The sequence below is a fragment of the Mustela erminea genome, chromosome 10 (genome assembly GCF_009829155.1).
Source record: "Mustela erminea isolate mMusErm1 chromosome 10, mMusErm1.Pri, whole genome shotgun sequence".
Lineage (NCBI taxonomy): Eukaryota > Metazoa > Chordata > Mammalia > Carnivora > Mustelidae > Mustela > Mustela erminea.
In genome coordinates this window covers 66,000,867-66,021,592 of record NC_045623.1, presented here as the reverse complement: position 1 = coordinate 66,021,592, position 20,726 = coordinate 66,000,867, and the positions used below count along the sequence as shown (strand labels likewise).

The 20,726-nt window shown below is 55.0% G+C and overlaps 2 protein-coding genes across 4 annotated transcripts in view; one reads left to right on the top strand and one right to left on the bottom strand.

Annotated features, from left to right (window-relative positions):
- Positions 1-12,095, top strand: part of ACOT11 (acyl-CoA thioesterase 11) — a 52,673-nt gene extending 40,578 nt beyond the window's left edge. For all 3 annotated transcript variants that reach the window (XM_032302553.1, XM_032302552.1, XM_032302554.1), the window contains exons 10-16: positions 1,155-1,210; positions 2,002-2,068; positions 2,430-2,513; positions 3,775-3,908; positions 6,300-6,431; positions 7,072-7,198; positions 7,923-12,095. In XM_032302553.1, the coding sequence (XP_032158444.1) occupies positions 1,155-1,210; positions 2,002-2,068; positions 2,430-2,513; positions 3,775-3,908; positions 6,300-6,431; positions 7,072-7,198; positions 7,923-8,078 (756 nt within the window). In that variant the 3' untranslated portion in view covers positions 8,079-12,095. The remainder of the gene's footprint in view (positions 1-1,154; positions 1,211-2,001; positions 2,069-2,429; positions 2,514-3,774; positions 3,909-6,299; positions 6,432-7,071; positions 7,199-7,922) is intronic.
- On the bottom strand, positions 8,154-19,020 carry FAM151A (family with sequence similarity 151 member A). The gene is made up of 8 exons (XM_032302555.1): positions 18,743-19,020; positions 17,599-17,745; positions 13,758-13,910; positions 12,675-12,834; positions 11,050-11,280; positions 10,230-10,369; positions 9,365-9,508; positions 8,154-8,911 (listed from the first exon to the last, which is right to left on the bottom strand). Exons 1-8 carry the CDS (start codon positions 18,867-18,869, stop codon positions 8,238-8,240), a joined length of 1,776 nt encoding a protein of 591 aa, XP_032158446.1. The 5' UTR covers positions 18,870-19,020; the 3' UTR covers positions 8,154-8,237.
- Between the last annotated feature and the right edge of the window lie 1,706 nt (positions 19,021-20,726).

Genomic DNA, 20,726 nt, shown 5'->3' with positions numbered 1-20,726 from the left:
AAGGCAGGAACCCTGGTCTGCCTGCAAGAACAGGGCGCCGTGGATAGGCCTAGCTCAGCTAGGTGTTAGCAGGCATTCAGCGAGCCTGCAGAGTCAGAGGAGTGCTGGCTTTGGGGTCAGATGTGGGTTGGAAGCCCCCTCTGCCATGTTCTAGCGGGCACCCTCTGTCAGTTTCTGTCTCCGCCCATACAGCAGGTGTGTCTGCACTCCTGCCTTCCGGGGATGTGGGGGGTATATGAGGGGCGCTGAGGCCCATAGGTACTCAGTAAATGGTGACCATTATGAGGAGGTGACAGGAGAGCAAGAAGCATAGAGACCAGAGTCAGGGGCTTGGGTTCAAAGCCCGTCTCTTAAAAAATGCTGTCTTGGATCACCTGGAGCTTCCTTCTGGGGATGCAGAGGGGTGACCTTGGAGAGGCATTCCCTCTCTCCAGGATGGTCCTTCACCCTGTTTACCTCACAGGGCTAAACATTGGCTGTGAAAGACCCCCACTCCGCAGCTGGGCTTCTGCGGGGGAGGGGAAGAGGAGGAGTGGTGACTAGTTCAGAGGCGCTCTCAGCCTGGGCCAGTAACGCTCATGAGTGGGGAGACACCAGAAGCAGTGGTTAAGAGGCTGGACTCAAGGTCAGGCTGTCAGGGTTCCGTTCCTGGCCCTACTCCTTACGTCTGCAACCTAGGGTAAGCCATCCACCTTTCTGTGCCTCAGTTTCCTCCTCTGTAAAATGAGGGTAAGATGAATCCCAACTTGAGAGGGCTGTGGCAAGGCTTGACATCTGCATGGAAGGCGCTTCAGAAGCATGCCATGTAGCAGTAGGTGCCCAGGAAGCGTGGGTTCTTACTAGCACCGTCTGTGCCCTTTGCGATCCCCTTGCGGAGAGGAGGATGTTGAGGCCCAGTGAGCGCAGGTGGTGCTCCCAGAGTCACTCAGAGAGTCTGGGGGAAGCAGAGGCTGAAGTTCAGAGACTCGGCCCTTTCCTGTCCAGGTTGCTTTGCCTTGGGCTGCCCCCGTGAGACCTGAGCTCCACGTCAGGGCTGCAGGGCCTCCTTGGGCCTTGGGCGGGGGGGCAACCGTAATGTGGGCACAGGAGCCGGGAGGAGGCCATAAGCCGCTCATCTGGCCCGCAGCACAGTCTGTCCCTGCGTCTCTCCCCAGGATGGCGAGCGGCGCTATCGAGAGGCTAGTGCCAGGAAGAAGATCCGGCTGGACAGGTGAGTGCGGGTGGTGGGAAGGGACACGGGTTCAGGGATGTCTGCCTGCTCCGCGGGCCCCAGGGACTGGCATTTCTTCAGTGCCACCCCTGTGCTGGGCACTGGGCTGGGGCCTTCACGTCCACACAGCCTTACGAGCCAGTGGTCTTCCTGACCCAGTGTCTGGGCGAGGACACTGAGCAGAGGGATTAGGCGGCCGTGGGTACACAGATGGGAATGATGGGTGGAGTGAGACTTTGAACCTGGCGGGGTCTGGCCACTTCTGAATCCTGGGTTCCTTCCCTTGACCATCGTGAGTGTCAGGTAGGTCCCGAAAGCAGAGGCAGTTGTTCAAGATGTGCAACCTGGTGTGACCCACAGCTGCTGAAGCACTTTCCACGCTGGAAAGTGCTGGAAATACACTGGGGTTTGCCATCTGTGCGGACAGGAGAAGTGTGAATCTAAGAGCAATTATCATGGCCGACCCTCCCCACCATGATGACCCCATGAGGCCGGTGCAACGCCCAGCCCCACTGTACGGAGGAGCCCACTGAGGCTCGAGGGCAAAGCTGCTTCAGCCAAGGCCATCTGCTAGGCGAGGGCACGGGGAGCGAGCCTTTTCCCAGCACCCTGCCCCTGGCCTCACTCTGCTTCTGGATGAGTTCGTGTGCTCTCAGCTCCCATTTTCTGGGTGCCCAGCCTGTCCACGTGGCTGGACAGGAGTCCCTCCCCTGCTGCAGGGCACTGGGAGCGAAGTCTTCTGAAAGACGTGGGCTCCCCAGGGACCATAGTGGTTCTCTTCCCTCTCCCAGGAAGTACATCGTATCCTGTAAACAGGCAGAAATGCCCCTCTCTGTCCCCTGGGACCCTAGCAACCAGGTAAGGCCTCTGCTCTGAGGGTACAGTCCTCAGGCCCGTGTTGGGGGTGGGGGGACCCTGACTCTCTGTTCTTGTCAGAATGGGTTTGAAAGTAGGCCTGAGGGGGACAGGATACTGTGTCATGACTCAAGATTGGTGCAGTTAGCAAAGGGCTTTCCTCTGTCCCCATTTGGCAGGAGGGAGCTGAGGCTCTGAGAAGAGGGTCACACAGAGAGCCTGCCCAAGGCTGGGCTTTCTATCCTGAGGCCCAGGGCCTGGCACCTACCCCCCCTTCTCACCCCTTCACAGCCCAATGTCCTCTCCTGGCCCAGAGCCTCCAAGGAAGGGGAGAAGGTGAGGCTTCTCTGTGTGCTCTGTCCAGGTCTACCTGAGCTACAACAATGTCTCCTCCCTGAAGATGCTGGTGGCCAAGGACAACTGGGTGCTGTCTTCCGAGATCAACCAGGTAGCTGGCCCCACCTACCAGCAGAGATGGCTGACCTCAAGCCACAGAAGTTCTCTCAAACCACTCATGTCCAAAGGGGATTTCTTTCTTTCTTTTTGTTTTTTAAATATTTAATTTATTTATTTGAGAGAGAGAGTAGGCAAGAGAGAGCACAGAAGCAGGGGAGGGGACAGAGGGAGAGGGAGAAGCATACTCCCTGCTGAGCAGGGAGCCCAATGTAGGGCTCAATCCCAGAACCCCAAGGACATGATCTGACCTGAAGGCAGATGCTCAACTGACTTCTTTTTTTTTTAAGATTTTATTTACTTAAAAGATTTTATTTATTTATTTGACAGACAGAGATCACAAGTAGGCAGAGAGGCAGGCAGAGAGAGAAGGGAAGGGAAGCAGGCTCCCAGCTGAGCAGAGAACCCAATGTGGGGCTTGATCCCAGGACCCTGGGATCATGACCTGGGGCGACGGCAGAGGCTTTAACCACTGAGCCACTCAGGCACCCCGAAGATTTTATTTATATTATTTGAGAGGGAGAGAATGAGAGAGAGAGAGCATGGCGGGGGGGTCAGAGGGAGAAGCAGACTCCCCACTGAGCAGGGAGCCCAAATGTGGGACTCTATCCTGGGACTCCAGGATCATGACCTGAGCCGAAGGCAGTCGCTCAACCAACCGAGCCACTTAGGCACCCCTTAACTGACCTTCTTAAAAGGAATTGGTTTCTCCCATGAAACCATCCCAGTTAGAGAAACACGATGCTCTCATAGGACCTGGAGTGGAGAACCCCCAAATCTTTCTCTCCTGCCCACCCACCATCTAGCCCCCAACCCCTCATCTCTGCTATTCTCTGCCCTGCTGCTTCCTCTCTCTCTCTGCTCCTTCCTCCCTGCACAGATAGGGCCAGGACAAGCCTGGGTTGAGGGAAGACATGAGCTCTGCCTGTGCCCTGAGTAGAGTCACTGCCCCTCATCTGTGACATTAGGGGCTTCACCAGGTGCCTGGCTCTGAGGACTCTTTCTGTTGTTGCCTTAATCACTGCTTCCTAATAACACCCTCCTGTCCACCTGTGCCAGATTCTCTCAGCGGCCCATTTCCATGGGGATGAGCCTGAGGCTCAGAGAGGTTGAATCGCTTTCTCACAGTCACACAGCAAGTCAGTGGCAGCCCTGAGCTTCCAGCCCCCGCCTCGAGCGTGGAGGCAGCTCACCCCATGGCCCAGCATAGCCCGGGGAGGAGGTGCGGGACCGAGGCTGCCCTCTGTCCCATGCAGGTCCGCCTGTACACTCTGGAGGAAGACAAGTTCCTGTCCTTCCACATGGAGATGTTGGTGCATGTGGATGCCACCCAGGCCTTCCTGCTGCTCTCAGACCTGCTTCGGAGGCCGGAGTGGGACAAGCACTACCGGTGAGGGCTAAGGTGCGGGCGGGGCATTGTGCTCTGCTCAGGCCTGATGGGGAGGCCGGGCCCTCGGGTGTCCCTTGCTGAGCTGTCCTCCCTGACGCTCAGCCCCTGCTGGCTTTTAGCGGCGCGTGGGGGTGGCGGTGTGAGGGAAAGTGCAGATACGTGTTGGGCGGGTGTCAGAGTCGAGGGCATTCTGAGCCCTCCAGAGGGACTGAGCCTGAACTGGAGTTAGAGGCCTGGGTTTAAGTCATGTTTCTGGACCAACCGGCTCTGTGACCTTGGGCAAGTCCCTTCCTTTCTAGGCCTCAGTTTTCCTTCTCTTAAATGGGTACTTGAGGTATGGGTAATGCATTTGCACTCTGGGATAGATCAGTGATTTTTTTTTTATTTCCTCTTTTTCTTTTTTTGTCTTTTAAATTTCTGTGTTTGGTTTTTCTTTCTTTTTATTTTATTTATTTGAAAGAGAGAGAGAGAGAGAGCGCATGCGCACACAGGAGGGGGGGACAGAGCAGAGGGAGAAGCAGGGAGCCCACTGTGGGTCTCGATCCCAGAACCCTGAGATTTTGACCTGAGCTGAAGGCAGACGCTCAACCAGCTGATCCACCCAGGTGCTCCTAGATCAGTGATTTTCAGACCATGTTCTGTGGCATTCTGTGTCCCCATAGGAGGCTCAGGGACCACTTGGTGGGGGTTATAATGCTGAGGGCCTGGTGGCCCCCTCCCAGCTTCAGGGGAATGCATGGAACGGCCAGTTTGATGAATTCACCCAGTCTGCCAGCTCTTCTTAGGGAAATGTGCACGTATATGTTATTTTTGAATGTAGTGAGTTACTGAATATAAATGTTACTCCTATGAATACATTTGTTCCCCGAATTTACTGATTCTCCATGTGAATATTTTCTTCCTGAATTTAGCCAAGGAAGATAAAGCTGTTCTTAGGAAAACAGCCAAAATTTCAGTATTTAATATGAGAATGTTAAAGTTGAAACTGGTATTTTGTCCCAGTTCCCTTAAAGTCATTTTCTGTTGTGCCAACACCTTACTTCCGTCATTTCTCCTGTGGCTGCTCTAAGAGGCGTCTATGTTCCCAAGTCTATCCATGAGGAGGATCCGTGCATGTGGGAATTCAGTGAGCAGGTTGTCTGGCAAGTTGAGTTTTGACAAATTGCCTTCCTCTTCCTACCTCCATCTATCTTACTGGAGCAGGCCTACTTATGGCTGTTTCCACACAGGCTTTCTGTTTAATCAAAGGTTTTGATGCACAAAAGACCATTGCTTTAAAAAGCCTAAGTCAGGGGTGCCTGGGTGGTTTGGTCTGTTAAGTGGCTGCTTTTGGCTCAGGTCATGATCCCAGGGTCCTGGGATGGAGCCCTCGCCCACCATCAGGCTCTCTGCTCAGCAAGGAGCCTGCTTCTCCCTCTTCCTCTGCCCCTCCCTGGCTTGTTCATGTGTGCGTGTATGTGTGCACGCGGGCGCATGCTTTCTCTCAAATAAATGAATAAAATCTTAAAAAAACAAAAAAGTAAAAAGCCCTGGTCTAGGTGACCCCAAGCCTGTTAGTAGTGACATTCTACAAAGCTGGGAGGTGATTTGGTGGTGGATGTTGGGGGCATTGGGCATATGGTAGGAAGGCTTCTTGGAGGAGGCAGGCTGATGTGGGCCTTGAAGGCAAAATCAGATCTTGATACTTGATGGGGTTGGGGCAGGAGAGTGTCCCAAGGGGAAAGGGAGCCCTTAGCTCCTTCCCCCCACCCTGCCCTTAGCACCCTGTTCGTGAGGCAGCCTCTGAGGGCGAGTGGGAGAGCAGGGGAGGAGGTGGTAGGGTCAGACATGGTCATGTATGTTTCTGTGCATGCGTATTGGTGTAACCCTATGCCCTGTACCCATGTGCAGTATGCCTGGGCCTGAGGGGCTGTGGCTGTGGGCAGGCTATTTCCCTGAGTCTCAGGCCCTTGTCTATATGATGGGGACACCAAGAGGACCTATTGCGTCAGCTGCTGTGGGGTTAAATGAGACAGTACATGGAAAGCACCACGGAACAGTGCCCGGCACATGGCAGGCACTCATAACCGGGACACTGTCACACGTCTGTCCAGGGCCGTGTGTGCACTGGCAGAACCTGTGTCTGTGTATGCTCACGGGTGTCCCCTTATCTGTGCATATCTTTGTTCCCATGTCTGTGTGCATTTGCCTGCGTACCCATGTGTATGTGTTCACACGTGCTTGGCCTGGCCTTCCTGCCCTCCTGTGGCCCCGGCTGAGCAGTGTAGGTGGCCAGGTGTCCCCCCAGACTCTGCCTAAGGCGGCTGAAGCATGGGAGGGCCTGGGCTGGACTGGCTGTCCCAGGAGCAGTCAGTGTGACTCTTGAGTCCTGACCTCTGGCCCTCTCTATAGGAGCGTGGAGCTCGTGCAGCAGGTGGACGAGGACGACGCCATCTACCATGTTATCAGCCCTGTCCTCGGCGGCGATGCCAAGCCCCAGGACTTTGTGATCCTGGCCTCCCGGCGGAAGCCTTGTGACCATGGGTGGGTGCCAGGTTGCCGAGACCGGAGGCGGGCAGGGCTCATCTCCCTCCCTGGGAGGGGACAGCAGCTTAAACTCAGGGATCTTCCTGTTTGCTGTGGGACTCCAAGCACTGCTTGGTTTGTTGGGGCTGCTGGGGTCTTGCTATGGGTAAAATGAGGGGTTGCAGCTCCCTTCTGGTTACATGTGCTCTAAGACAGGGTGGTCTCTGTCCCTAAGGGAGAGGGGGGCAAGGCTGCCTTCCCCCAGACATGCCAGGCCCTTGCTCATGGGCCACCTCCTTGGCCTCCACCCTCTGAAGGCCCCATGTTGACTGAAGAGGGGCAAGGCCAGGATGCACAGCATCACTTCCGTTGGGGACAAGCACAGAAAAGTGAAGCCCAAAATCCCAAAATGTGGGACTCCTTTGAGCATCTGTAGTGGAGCAGCTTTTCCAGAAAAATCTATGAAGCCATGCTGGCTCCTGGCAAATACGGGGCTGCTGACACACAGGCCCCTCCTCTCTAGCCTGGCCCAGAGCCCGTCGGGCCTTTTAAGCCTTTCTGTGCCTTAGCCTCTGGGGGAGTCATCTGTGTGGAGGGGCCTCTGGCACCTGAGCTGGGGGAATAGGCCCTCACCTCCTCCATCCTTGCTCTGCTCCAGGGACCCCTACGTCATCGCGCTGAGGTCAGTTACACTGCCCACACACCCTGAGACGCCAGCATACAGGCGCGGGGAGACCCTCTGCTCCGGCTTCTGCTTCTGGCGAGAGGGGGACCAGCTGACTAAGGTGAGGCCTGTGTCCCCCCCCACCCCCCACCCCAAAGCCACATGCACGTCCAGAGCTTGGTGCTGTGGGCTCAGTCCATTGCATACCTGGGCCCCACCTGCAGGCTCTTTTCTAGCTTGGGGGAGCCAGGGAGTGTCAGGGGCTGGATCTTATGACAGCAGGGTCTCCGAAACAGCTCTGGATGCTGAGGGCAGAGGCCTGGGTTCTGATCTAACGTCATCTCGTTATTTACTTGTATACCTCTCTTGTCTAGGCAGGCTTTATATGGCTCTCAGGGCCAATAAAACTCAGCAAGGCAGTTAGCGCTAATTGAAAATGTGGGGGAAGTGGCTGAGGGCCAGTGTGTGTGTGGAGGGGGCAGCACCCAGGAAGGAGGCTGGTGTTTGCTACCTTTATATGTGTAACCTGAGGGGTTTCTCGGTACCATCTCAGCACTGAGCTTATTTCTAACTTCCTTCCATGACCATAAAGCACCATTTCTCTGTGCAGGGCTTGGGAGACCCCTTCCCTGTCCTCCAGAACCTCCCCCATCTGACAAGGGAGGCACAGGTTGGCAGTACCATGTATGGTTGACTGAAGGAAGTGGGGTTGTCAGCCACCAGGGTCACACCACATCATCCCCTAGGGCCCCAGAGTGCTGGCCCGGATTTGCTGCCCTCCCCACCCCCTCCCCACCCCCTCCCCGTACCCCTTCCCTGAATGTGGCTTCCTTCCTACCTGGCAGGTGTCCTACTACAACCAGGCTACCCCAGGCTTTCTCAACTATGTGACCACCAACGTGGCTGGTCTTTCCTCGGAGTTCTATACCACCTTCAAGGCCTGTGAGCAGTTCCTGTTGGACAACCGGAGTGATCTGGCCCCCAGCCTCCAGACCCTCTAGCCCCGCCCCCACAGTGGCCACCACATGCCCACTCCCCCTCCATCCTGCTGCCCCTAGGGACACATTGGCAGTGCATCGAGGAAGACAGGAGCATTTATTCCTTGCTGCCTCTGCCGAAGCCTGGACCCAGGCGTCCGCCGGCCCAGACCCCGCAGGCGCTCAGTTCCTGCCAACGTCCGCCAGCAAGTCTTCGCGGTCCCTCTGAGGCAGCCTGTAGTAGACTCGGGTCCTGTCCACAGCCCTGGCAGCCAGCAGCACCTCCCGCACTGGTGCATAGCCGCCCCCCTCAGAGCTGTGCTCCACTGTGACAGTGGCCTGGGGCGAGGCTGCCAGCAGCCTGGCCACTACCCCAGCCGTGTCCCGGCCCAGTAGCCCAGCCTGCAGCTGGAAGGACACAGGCTGCCAGAGACCCTGGCACAGGCCCAGCATATCTGCAAGCAGCTGTTCCCTGTAGCCACTGCCCAGCGCCTCCTCAGGCCAGCCTGGTGCCACTGTCACGTGGGGGAACACCTCTGCCACGGCTGTCAGCAGCTCCCTGCCGGCCACGTGGCCAGGGACCACAAAGCTGCCGTGGGAGACTGTGGCCCCAATCCACACAGGCCACAGCAGGTGGCCACGGGCAGAAAGGTGGGCCAGTGTGGCCAGGGCCGGCCGGAGGGCCAAAGGCTCGGCTATGTGCAGGTAGATACCCCAGCGCCCAGGCCGCCCAGCGAGTTGCAACAGGCAGGACTCCAGCGTCAGGACAGGACCTCCTGGGGCACGCACCATGGCCACGGTGTCCTTGGCTTCAGGCTCCTGGAGGCCAATGTTTAGCAGGATCATGCCTTCTCTGTCTGAAAGGGGGTGGTGGAGGCCACAGTGTCAGGAGTTGGGGTGATAGGGGATATCCAGGGGTGGTAATGGGGGCAGCCAAGGAGAAGCTGGTGCCCTATCCACTGAGATCTGTCGATGATGGTCTGGGCTCTAAGCGGAAGGCTGCTTTATAAATGTGCCCGGGACTCATCAGAATGACATGATCGGCAGCTAGCTCGGCTCTGGACCTTTGACTGGGACTCAGTCCTGAGGCCGTGGCCTGCCTCTTCCACAGCAGATAGAGCTCAGGACTCAAGGGCACTGAAGGTTAGGGCCCCAGGCTCTCCACCATGGCATCTAGCACACTGCCAAAGTAACAGAGGCCCTAGATCCCTGCCCCATACAAAGGACCCCCCCCCCCCCCCCCCCCCGCCACCCAGCTGCTGAGTTTAGCTAGGAGCTACAGGGGCTCAGGGGCTGAAGGCAGGCCTTACCTGGGACGCTGACTGTTGCTGTTCTCCCGTTGCCCTGGAGGTCAGGAACCAGCCACTCCACACTCAGACCGTCCCCGCCAGGGGGCTGGAGGAGAGGGATCAGGCTGCCTCCCGTGTAGTAAATTCGCTTCCATGTGGCATTCGCTGCAGGGCCCAAATCGTCAAGATGAAAGGGCCACTGTTCCCAGAGCACCTTCTCTGCACCCTATGTCTACACACATTTTCTCCCTGCCTCAAGGCACCCCACCAGGCACAAGTCCTACCATCAGAGATTACGAGGAGGGGCTGGTGCAAGGTCCCACAGCCAAACAACAGAGTTACTGGGGTTGGAGCCTGATGGAGCCAAGTCTGCCCAGCCCCAAAGATGGAACTCCCTGTCCCTGCACCAACATGGGTCCCATGTTGAGTCTTTTGGGTTCCCTGGGAGACAGCTTAAATGGAGGCTCTCCTAGGCCCAGGATCAAGGGAGTAAGGGGTTTGGACAAGTTAACAGGTAGCATCTGGGTCACTGATTAGTAGGTACATTGGTGCAGAGGGGACAGGCTCTGAGAAACTATGCTGTAAGGGAAAGTACATGGGGTTTGGGATTTGCTGGGTTCCAATCTAGGCTGTGCTGTGTACAGCAAATGACTTGGTGCAGATTACTTAAGTGGTCTGAAGGTCAGTTTCTCTTTAGAATGGAATCACTGCTTCCTGGATATCTGAGGCTGACACAGCACACCATACCCATGTTTGGCCTTCAATATGTGCTTAGAGTCCACCCAGAATTTTCCCTTCTCTAGCTCTGCTCTACTGTCCACCAAATGCCGTCCTATGCAAAATTCAGGCCCCCTACCCTCCCTGGCTGCTCCCCGCCCCTCCCTACCGGCCAGCTGCTTGAACTGCGACAGGATAGGCTCAAAGAGGTCATAGTAGACTTGGTCCGGGGCGGTGTTGTCTCGGATGTAGAGGAGATCATCCACTGACAGGGGGTCCGAGGCACTCTGCCACAGCGTCAGGCTGTACCTGGGGCCCAGAGAGCCAGCTCAGCTCCTGCCTGGGCCCAGCAAGGGCCTCATCCTCGCTGCGCAGGGATGATCAAGTAGCTGGCCTCCAGCTTCCCACCAGCCCCTCCTCCCTGAGAATTACTCCTGCCTTCCCAGGGGCAGAATTCATCACAGAGGCTTCAGGAAGGAAGAGAGAAAGATCAAGCAGGAGGGGCTGCCCCATCCTGCCTCCTCCTTGGGAGTGTCTATTTCTGGTCCTGTCTTGGAACGGGACAAGGATAGAAAGGGATGGGTACACGCTGTGGGGGAGAACAGGTGTGGAGGGGGAAGGAGACAGCTCTGGAACTCCTGTGGGAGGTGGCCGAGGAAGGTGGGACTAGGCAGCTGGGTGCAGACCACACGAGTACATATAGGAGTCCCTCAATCCCTAGAGGATGATCCTGGGCACAGCCGGCTCCCAGGAAGGAAGACTTGCCACCAGGTCAAGCTATCGACCAATGGACTGGCTGCTTCGGATGATAGTGAGAAGCCCATCACCAGAGGTACACAAGCAGAGAGCAGGGCTGCTGCAGAGGATGTGAACACCAGTGGGTTATTGGACAGATGTGGTTAAGAGGGTGGGATCTCCCTAGGGAGCACTGGTGCCCGGGAGCAGGTTTGGAAGATCAGGGGCTGTGGCAGGGGCCTGGGAGTTTTCACCTCTTGGATTGGCCCAGCAGCCAGCTGAAGTGGGGCCAGGCTGCCCGTACCATGACAGCCCGCACAGGGAAAGTGACCCTCTGTGGCAGTGCGCCCACCAGTTCCTGCATCCTCTCCACCATGGCTCGGGTGTATGTCATGTTCGGGAACGTGGACATGGGCACATAGAAGGTGGTCCAGCCCGGAGACAGAGTGGCCTCAGGATACTTCTCCTGGACCAAAGCCAAGAACCTGCAGAAAATCAGAGACACTGGTCTTTGAGAGCCTTGCTGGCCCCTTCCTCATCTCCTGGGTTCCCATCACTGGGCTAGGAAGTGGAAGTCCTATGGAATGTAGAGTGTAAGGACAGAAGCAGAGTCCTGAAGAACAGAAGTGACTTATTCAGGCATGGACTTTGGAGTCAGGGGGTTCTGGGTTCAGGTCCTGACTCTATAACCTTGGGTAGCTCATTCAACCTCTTTTAGTCTCAAAGATGTTACCCCTTCTGGTAGGGCTGGGCCCCTTCAGCATCCCCAGCTGGACAAGGGGAGATAAGCCAGAGCTCCAGATGTGGGGATCTAGACTCTGCTACTTGTCTCTGAAGCTTCAGGTTTTATTTTTAAATCCCATGTAAATTTTTCCCTGGCAGGAATTTTAATGGAGCAATAATGTTACCCTCTCCTCCCCAAACTATCAAGTAAAATCAACACTCCAAGAAGATGAGCCATTATTTATCCTGGGCCTCGGACTACATTTTTCCAACTGCTGCTTTCCAAATGCACCTCAGTTTGAGAATCATAAAAGTACTGGATGGATGGATGGATGGATGTTTGGCTGGCTTTCTGGATGGATGGACAGATGGAGAGATGGATGACTGGAATCAGAAAGGACTGGCTTAGAATCCTTGCTCTCCATTTTTAGACCTAGGCCACTCTTAACTTCGATGCGATAGTTCCTGTGTTAATAAAATGAAAATAATAGTACCTACCTCATTCTCTTGATAACTAAAGTACTTTTTGGAAACAGTGCCTGGGCACATAATAAACATTCAACAAACTGAGTCTCAATTACTCTCAGCTTTCCCTTCTGCAACATGGCAGGAGATGCTCTCAACACATTTTCTCCTTCTGTGTGGCCCTTCATTATAAACTGGAGTACCATGAGCTGGTGTATGGGGGTGGGTGTTGGTGCAGTGCTAGGATTTCAGGGGGGCTGGGGAAGGAGTTAGCACTTTTAGGCTTTTCTCTAGCAAGCCAAGCCCTGCCTTGGTCCCTGGGGATATGAAAGGACTGGGCCCTGTCTGCCCTCGAGGGGTCCACTGTGGAGTAGGGGGTTATAAACCGGTAATCTGGCTGTGACAGCCCCCGAAATCAGGGCTGTTTAGGAGGACGTGTAGATTGGATGAAGGCTCTCAGCAGCCTGGGATGTTAGGGTGGATGTGGCAGGAGGTAATGACTGGGCAAAGGTTCACCAGGGAACAGGGGAAAGGCATTCGAAGCGAAGGGAACAGCATGTGAAAAGGCTCAGAGTTCTGGTTCCATGGTGTGACTGGAGGTAAACTCGGCAAAGGGGCCCTGAGGACTTTCTGTGCCAGACGGCGAAGGAAGAGCGCTGGCCACGGCTGAGGGAGAGAAGCGGACACTCACCGTGAGGCATTAACCTCGACTGAGATGGGCACATTGGGGCCCCTCAGGATGTCAGCATTGATCCACACGGGCCTTCGGACTCTCCCATCCTCTGTCAGCTGCCGCAGGAGGTCCAGTGAGGGGCCCACAGCCTTGATGCTCTTGAAGTCCAGTTTGATGCCTGTGGGGAGGTGCCAAAGGGCTTGGGGAAACGGCCCCTCATGCTCAGGGCAGAAGGAACCAGCAGACATGACTTCCTGGAGCAGAGAGCAGTGTTTGGGGTGGGGTGGGTGATGAGGTGGGCAGACAGGGCCCTGATTCCAGCTGGGTGTGAAGAGGGCTTTCCAGCAGGCTGAGCTACCACAGAGGAGAGGGACCTGCCCTGTCCCTGTAGGGAGAAAGCAGAGGCCAGCCCAGGGCTCAGACTTGGGCAGGCACAGGGACTGTCAAGCATGAGAGAGAGGATACCATGGTTCTTGGACAGGGCAGGCTTAGGCCCCTGCGAACAAAGGCCTGTCCTACTCAGGCAGTGAGGGGCTGGGGATAAATGGCAACGAGGGGAACCGCGGGGGGATGAAGCTGTGAGGTTAGAAAAGGCAGCTGAAAGCCAGACCAAGGAGAGGATACGCTGCTCCAGGGCAACGAGGTGCCATGCAGGGCTGAAGAGGGGAGTGAAAAACTGGTGTTGGGAACGCTCACTCAGATGTATGTGGTGGTGGTGATGGAGGGAAGACAGAGCAGCCAAGTCCGGGGGCGGGACATGGTGAATGACAGATGGGGGAGGTGGAAGGGTGAGGCCTGGATTCTGACCAAAACTGGCAAAGGGTCCTGGGAGGGAAGGGTGGAGTTGGGTTTTGAACAGTTTGTACCTAGTTCGGGGCGGGGGTGGGGGGGGGGTGGATTCCGGAGGCAACAATCTGAACGTGTCTGCACTTCGCGGTGTACCCGGCCCTTTCCCATCCCCCACCCCACCTAGAATTCCCTGGGCCGGGGTGCCTGGCCGGGGGAGGGGCAGTGGGGGGTGTGTGGGGTGGGACCCAGGCTATGAGCAGTTGAGTCTGGGGCTGGCCTGGAGGGCTGGAAAGGGGCTCAGAGCGTCCTTACCCTTCCGGGAAGAGGCCAGCACAGCTTCCAGCCACTGCTGCAGGGTGTTGTCGCTGTAGATGGCCGGGGGGTGCGCCATGATAGGGACCCCTGTCTCGTTGACTGTGCCGAGTCCTTCTACCGTGACATCTGCCTCCAGGACCATGGTATTGTCTGGGCAAGAGGCAGAACTGGATCAGCTCCTTTGAAAAAAGACTTTTTTCTTTTTTTTTCCTCATCATCCAAGTCTTACCCATTTATCAAAGAACGTTTGGAAAATACAGAAAAGCAGGAAGAAAAATACTCAACCCACATTTCCATCAGAGTTCACATTTCGATGTATTTTCTTCCGTTTTTGTCTATGCATGCTTTTTATGCAGTGGAGACCACATGCATTTATAATTTTTAATCTTTTTTCTTCAATATTATGACCTTTTCACCATCTAGGTCTCTTTTTCATCAAGGCTACAAAAGCTCTGGTTAGAGTGCTCCCACGATTTTGTGAGCCACCTCTTATTCCTGAGGCAGTTTGGTAGTTTCCAATTCTTTGCTACTAATAAATGATGCACAGTCTTTTCTGGTTTTTAAATTATTTCTAGGGCCTACTTGTGGAATTAGAGTTAGGGCTATGTGGGGTCACTGTTAAGGCCCACATTATCAAATTACTGTCTAGAAAAATTGCTCTGGTTCATGTTCCCACCTGAAGTACACAAGCTTGCCCATCTCCTTGCACCTTTGTAGCACTGAGCCTTGTTATTTTAATTTTTTTAATTTCAGTTTTTAAAACCCTGTCCTCCAGAGTTTGGTCTAGGAGGGAGCTAAGGCCTTCCCAGTGGATGCGGGCTTGGAAGACCCTGCCAGGGCCACTGGCATTTGGGATGTGCAGCATAGGGAAGAGGGGGAGGGAGGGAGCCAGGGCTCATGTTCAGCTCTGCAACACTGGCGTCAGAAGGGGCCTCTTGCCCTGGTTCACACTCACCACCTCCTAAACTCTCACCTCTAGCCCTGCCCCCCCAAGTCCATTCTCTACACAGCAACTACAGGAGTATTCTAAACATGCACCTGCTCCTGTCACTTTTTGCTAAAAAACGAAACAAAATGGTCTCACCCATTGCCCTTGGACTCAAACCCCCAATTCCTTACCACAGCCTTGGTGGTCCCACATGACGAGGCCCTGACAAAATTTCTTATCTCACCTGGAGTCCCCCTCTCCCTCAGTCTCTAGGATCCGGCCTCTCCAGCTTCTGCAACATTACTACCTATCACCCAGGAACTGTTAAAATTCAAGTTCTGATCAGCGGGTCAGGGGCGGGGCCAAGGTTCTACGTTATCTCCCAGCTCCCCAGCCTGGCCCAAGCTGCCGGGCCTTGGACTGCACTTTGAGTAGTGAGGCTTGAATATTTTCTGTCCCCCCATCTCTGGGCTCTTACTCCTGGTTGTTGCCTTGGCAACACTCTTCCCTCTGCAGCTTTACTAGGCTACGTCCTGCTCATCTGTTAGCGTGGGCTTAAAATACCACTTCCTCAGGGAGGCCACGCCTGAACCCGAGGTCCAGTCTGACTTAGTCATCCGCTTCGGGGCTACCCTTCTGAGGGCTTGGTGCCATGGAACTGCTCCTGTGTGTAGGTGGGGCATCAGGGTGTAGGGGCTGGGTCTGAAGTGACGATCACTTGAATTTCCAGACCCAGATGGTATCAGGCCTAAAAAAGGAGCTTCAAAAATGTTTGTTGAGGGGCGCCTGGGTGGCTCAGTGGGTTAAAGCCTCTGCCTTCGGCTCAGGTCATGATCCCAGAGTCCTGGGATCGAGCCCCACATCGGGCTCTCTGCTCAGCAGAGAGCCTGCTTCCTCCTCTCTCTCTGCCTGCCTCTCTGCCTACTTGTGATCTCTGTCTGTCAAGTAAATAAATAAACAAAATCTTAAAAAAAAAAAAAATGTTTGTTGAATGATGAACACCTGACTGACTGAAAGTCAAACTCAGTAAAGCCTAGGTCTGGAAAGGTAAAAGCGAGCTCAGCCAAAGTCACAGAGAATTTCTGCAGATTTCCCTAAAATCTAGGTGCCTGGATTTCCAGGAGGGGAAGGAAGCAGAGGGCTGGGATGTCCCTGGCAGTGAGCCAAGCATTTCACATCATCCCGTTTCCTCCAAATGTTACGGATCCTGCTTCTGGAACAGGGGACTCCCAGGTTTCCTTACTGGCACCGTGATGATGAGCCCCCCGGGGCCATGGAAATAGGACATGAACACAAACACACATTGTTAAACCATGAAGGTCTTTATGAAGGCAACCTTCATTTTCTGACTTGAGCGCAAAGCTTTTTTTCATCTTAACTTATGGTTACTTCAGAATGCAGAGAGAAGGGTCCAAAAGCCTCGGGGATCCAGTGAAGCCCAGAGAAGCTGGGCTGAAACCGGGTTGGGGTGCAGGTAAGATGGTAGCTCCTGAGAATGGTTCCCATCCAATGGGGGGCATTTCTAGTCTTGGGGAACTGGGGTGCATGGAGAGCCCTCTGAGTGAGTCCTGGTGACCCCAATGCTGCTGTCTTGCTGAACTTGCTCAATGAATCGAACTGTAGACCAGCGGAAAGTATCTTTTGGCCCTAACCTGCCTCCCTGCACTTGCCACCTAGGCCCAGCTTCTTTCTGGAAAAGTCTTCTCTTACCATGAAATGTTGTTACTTGCCTTCCAGATGCTGAATCTGGAGGTAGATATGTTTGGGGTGGGGTGTGAGGAAGGAACAAGCGAACAGGGAAGGATCCATTTCCTGTGGCCCCAGGGGGGGAGAAGGAGGGCTGCCCAACCCCCGCCAACAGACAGGAAGTTACAGAGCCCTCCTTCCACCCTCCCCCAACCCCTCCCCCATGAACCCAGACCACGGGCATGAGCCCTGCGGCAAACAGGTGATCTGTGTTACTGCTGCAGGATACTTGTCTTCTCTGTGCCTCCACTTTCTCATTTACAAGAAATAAAATAATAGGATAGCCCTAGTTAGGCATTCATTAAGTGTTAATCATTATTCACAGGAAGTAGGCTCACTTAACTAGAGCAGCCATATCCCCCCTTTGCCTGGGAGAGTCTAGTGTATTTCTGCAGGCTCAGCGTGATCTGGTTTGGACGATTAATGATACAGGAATTCCACTAATCCACATCATGCAGAGGGAAAAAACGAACTGCGGACAGGGAAGTCACCTGTCCCAAATCACTGTGACAGTCAAGGACCAAGGTAGGATTTGAACCCAGTTCTGCCTGCCTCCCAGATCTTGGCTCTGGACCCTCCTCTCCTCATGGAAGCTCTTTCACGTCCAAGATGCCTTCACCAGCCTGGCCCCAACCCTGAGTCTCACCCAGGGTCCCCACCCCAGCTGTGGGCCAGCCTTATCCCCAGCCTTATACTGCAGATACCGGGTAGAACCCCCAGGAAGCAAACTGGGCCTCTGGATCCCTGAGCTAGGCTAAGGGGTGCCTGTCCATGCTCCCTGCTCTTGGGCACTGCCTGGTTGGGGCCCTCAGCCGCCTTCTTGGCCAAAGTCCTGAAGATGTGGGACCAGGTCTGCTACCCCAGGGGCCACCATAATCACTCTGAATCAGAGGCTCAGAGGCATTCTACAATTTGCTCAGCTTTCCACAGCTCCTTTTTGATAGCACTGAGCCTCAAATTCCCATCTTCTGGCTTCCACTAGCTTTGAGGGCAAGGACCTCCGAGCCGGGACAGCTGGCAGCTGGCAGCTGGCAGGTCATGAAAGGGGTAGCTGGGGCAGAGGGCAGGACACCGTGACTTTAGAATCTGTCTCATCCCCACCTCTGCTCTCCCGTCTCCTTCACCTCTACCGTGGCCTGTCCCAGCCCTGGCAGCCAGACTTACCTTTCAGGGCAGCTTCCATCTCCTTCCGGCTGTTGGCAGCATGGTACCAGGTGACCAGCAGGCCGTCCCGCTGGCTGATGTGGCCCAGGCTCTGCAGGTAGTCCAGCATGTCCGCGTCGGGGCGGCAGACCGCCTCAGGCTCACAGTCTGGAATGGAAGCCAAGGGAGCTATTGGCCTCAGTTCTTGCCTCTGCCCCAAACTCCTCTCTGTTCATCCCACTGAGGCCCCCTAGGGTCCCAGGGCATGTCCGGATCCCCATCTAGCAGAGGGATGGGGACCCCAGAGACACCAGCGCTATGAGAGAGAGAGAGAGAGAAACATGTGGGCTCCTGGGCCCAAGGAGCCCCCTAACCAGCCTGGGTGGTCAGGAAGTTTACAGGAAGAGGAGGGAACATTTAAGGGGGCTTTGAGGAAGGGTGTAACTCTGAAAGAAAAGGGGGACAGAGAGAACGGTATCAGCGAAGGCTGGGAGGAAGGACAGAGTGTGGTCACCTGGACGAACAGCTACTGGCCGGGTACAGATAGGAGTGGAGACAAGGAGAGGGCAGGCCTGGAAAGGGGCCTTGTGATCAGACTGTAAATGGCCATGAACTCCAGCAAAGGGGCTAGCCGTGTGTTGAGGGCAGCAAGGAGATTTGTGTTTAGCAAGATCTCATGGGCTGCAGAGCTAGCACTAGCTGGGAGAGTAGGTTGCAGACTGAGACTGTGGGCAGGAAAGCTGTAGCAGGAGTTAAGGACACCTGAGGCCTGGGAGCTTGGGGGATAGGGGAGGCAAAAGCCTCAAGACACCAGGCCTGAGGGTACAGACATGAGGCAGGAGAGGGGAATGAAGGCTGCCCCCAGGTTTCTGTGGAAAGGAAGGGGCCCTTCACCCAGAGAGGGCCCATGGAGGACTGGATGTGGGGAAGGATAAATTGAGCTGAGACTCGGCCTCTGCTGAGTCTGAGATGCCTATAGGACCCCCTCAAAAGGAAGGTCCATTCAGGAGCACAGGAGGGAGGTCTGGGCTGAAGGCAACAAGCCTGGTGGAGGGGGAGGGGAAAATTGATGAGGAGAGTCTTAGCGGGGATGTGGGGTGAGAGAGAGGAGGAGTCACAGCGGTGGATGGGGAAGCCAGCCAGATGGCATGACAGGGGCCCCTACCCGGCGGGCTGTGCGACTGCAGGACGAAGCTCAGGACCAATCCAATGGCGATCACCAGAGCCACGCTGGCACTGCCCAGAAGGGCCCACTTGGTCCGACTGTTCGAGCACATCTTCTTGCAGTCCATGATGAGTCTCTCTGCAGAATGCCTCCCAAGTCCCCGCGGCTCAAAGGTCCCCAAGGCTCCCTGTAGCTGGGACCCACTGGAACGTGGAAACCCCGTGCAACATCTACTACTCCACCAAGACCCGCCAGCTGCTGAGTGTTAGAAAAGTCTCCTGTGGAGATAGCTTCCGAGACTCCTCCTCCTCATTCCACACCCTCCCAGGAGCTTAACAAATCCGGCAAGTTCTACCGTCTCCAAAATGACCTTTGAGCCCACTGAGAGGCTAGAAAATGTTAGACCAAGCTTCTGTCTGCTGCCTGTCTCTGCTCCTGCCTGGGAGTTCCAAGACCAGGGACATAGACCCAGCTTGACCTTGCCTTCCTGAGACCTGGACGAGGAGTCTTCTCCCTGAGCCTGGTTCTCCTCCTGTGCAGAAGGTGGCTGCTGGATCATTCTTTCCCTGTGTTGCCTTGTCTCAGGAAGTTACCAAGGTCAGGCAAGTGTTAGTGACAAGGACATAGTAGATCTGCCAGAGGCTATGAATTTTCCTTCCATCCCAGATTGTGGTTTATAGATTATCTACTTGAGATTGAATGATAGGCTTGGCTTGCTGGCCTAAGGTACACAGGCCACTCCTGGGATAGCAAGTTGACAAAGAAGGGGCTGAGTCACTAGCTTGTGCTGAGAGTGTCCTGGGTGCTCTGGTGTGGGAAGTAAGTTAGAGCCTATCTCTACTTCAGGGACCCGCGAGTTAATTTTATCTTTTTTTTTTTTTTATAAGATTTTATTTATTTATTTGTCAGAGGGGTGGGTAGAGAGAGCACAAGTAGGGGGAGCAGCAGGCAGAGGGAGAAGCAGACTCCTGCAGAGCAGGGAGCCTGATGTGGGGCTCTATCCCAGGACCCTGAGATCATGACCTGAGCTGAAGGCAGACGCTTAACCAAATGAGCCACCCAGGTAGGGGGGACCCTGGAGTTTAAATGAGTCCAAGAATCACATGGAATGTACACAGGGACTTTGGTTTATTGATGCTCACAGAGAAATCTATCAGGGTGACTGGTGGACTGATTCAAGAGAGAGAGAGAGAGAGAGAGTGTGTGTGTGTTGAAAGAGTATCTAGAATGATGAATGATGCCCACATGGGCAGAGGGAGGGAATCTGGAGGATGGGGAGCAGGTCAGGAGGAAGTTTGGTTCAGGTCTCATGGAGTCAGGGTTGGGGGTCATCCCTACAGAGCTACCCAGAAGGACTCAGGATATAGAGATCTGGGGCTTGGGACCAAAGACAGGGTGAGAGCATCATCTCCTGCCCAAAGGCAAAGAGAAGAAGCATCTCATTATCCTTGGGAAAGATGCCAGTGAGGACTGAGCTTGCCTGCCTCTCTTGGTTCTGACGGTTCTAGGGGCTACGTCTGGAGAAGAGGGACCTTATCCAGCTCTGGCTTTTGGCAGGTGGAGCGGCTCTAAAATGGACACCAGGCCCCAAAAGACTCCACTGCCAGTGATACTTGTCATGAGACAGATAACTAATTGTTGCTGAGCCCCACTCGGCATGCAGCCCTATGCTAGGCTCTGGGAAGCTCTACCCCCCATGACATACTGTAGGAGAGAAGCAGCCAGGGGCTGTCAGGAGGCTTTATTATCTCCATTCTAGGGCCGGTGTTGAAAGAGGGGAGTCCAAGCTCGTAAGGATGTCAGACCTGGCACCCACAGCATGGCCCCCAAGAGGAGCATAGTGGATTAGGGAGACACAAGGGGATTAGGAGCACAGGGGAGGAGCCCCGAGATCCTAGGGGGACTAGAAGATCTTCAGAAGAGGCATGGCCTGAGTTCACTTGGAGAACCATGGGGGCGGGGAATAGGAAAAGATGTTCCAGAT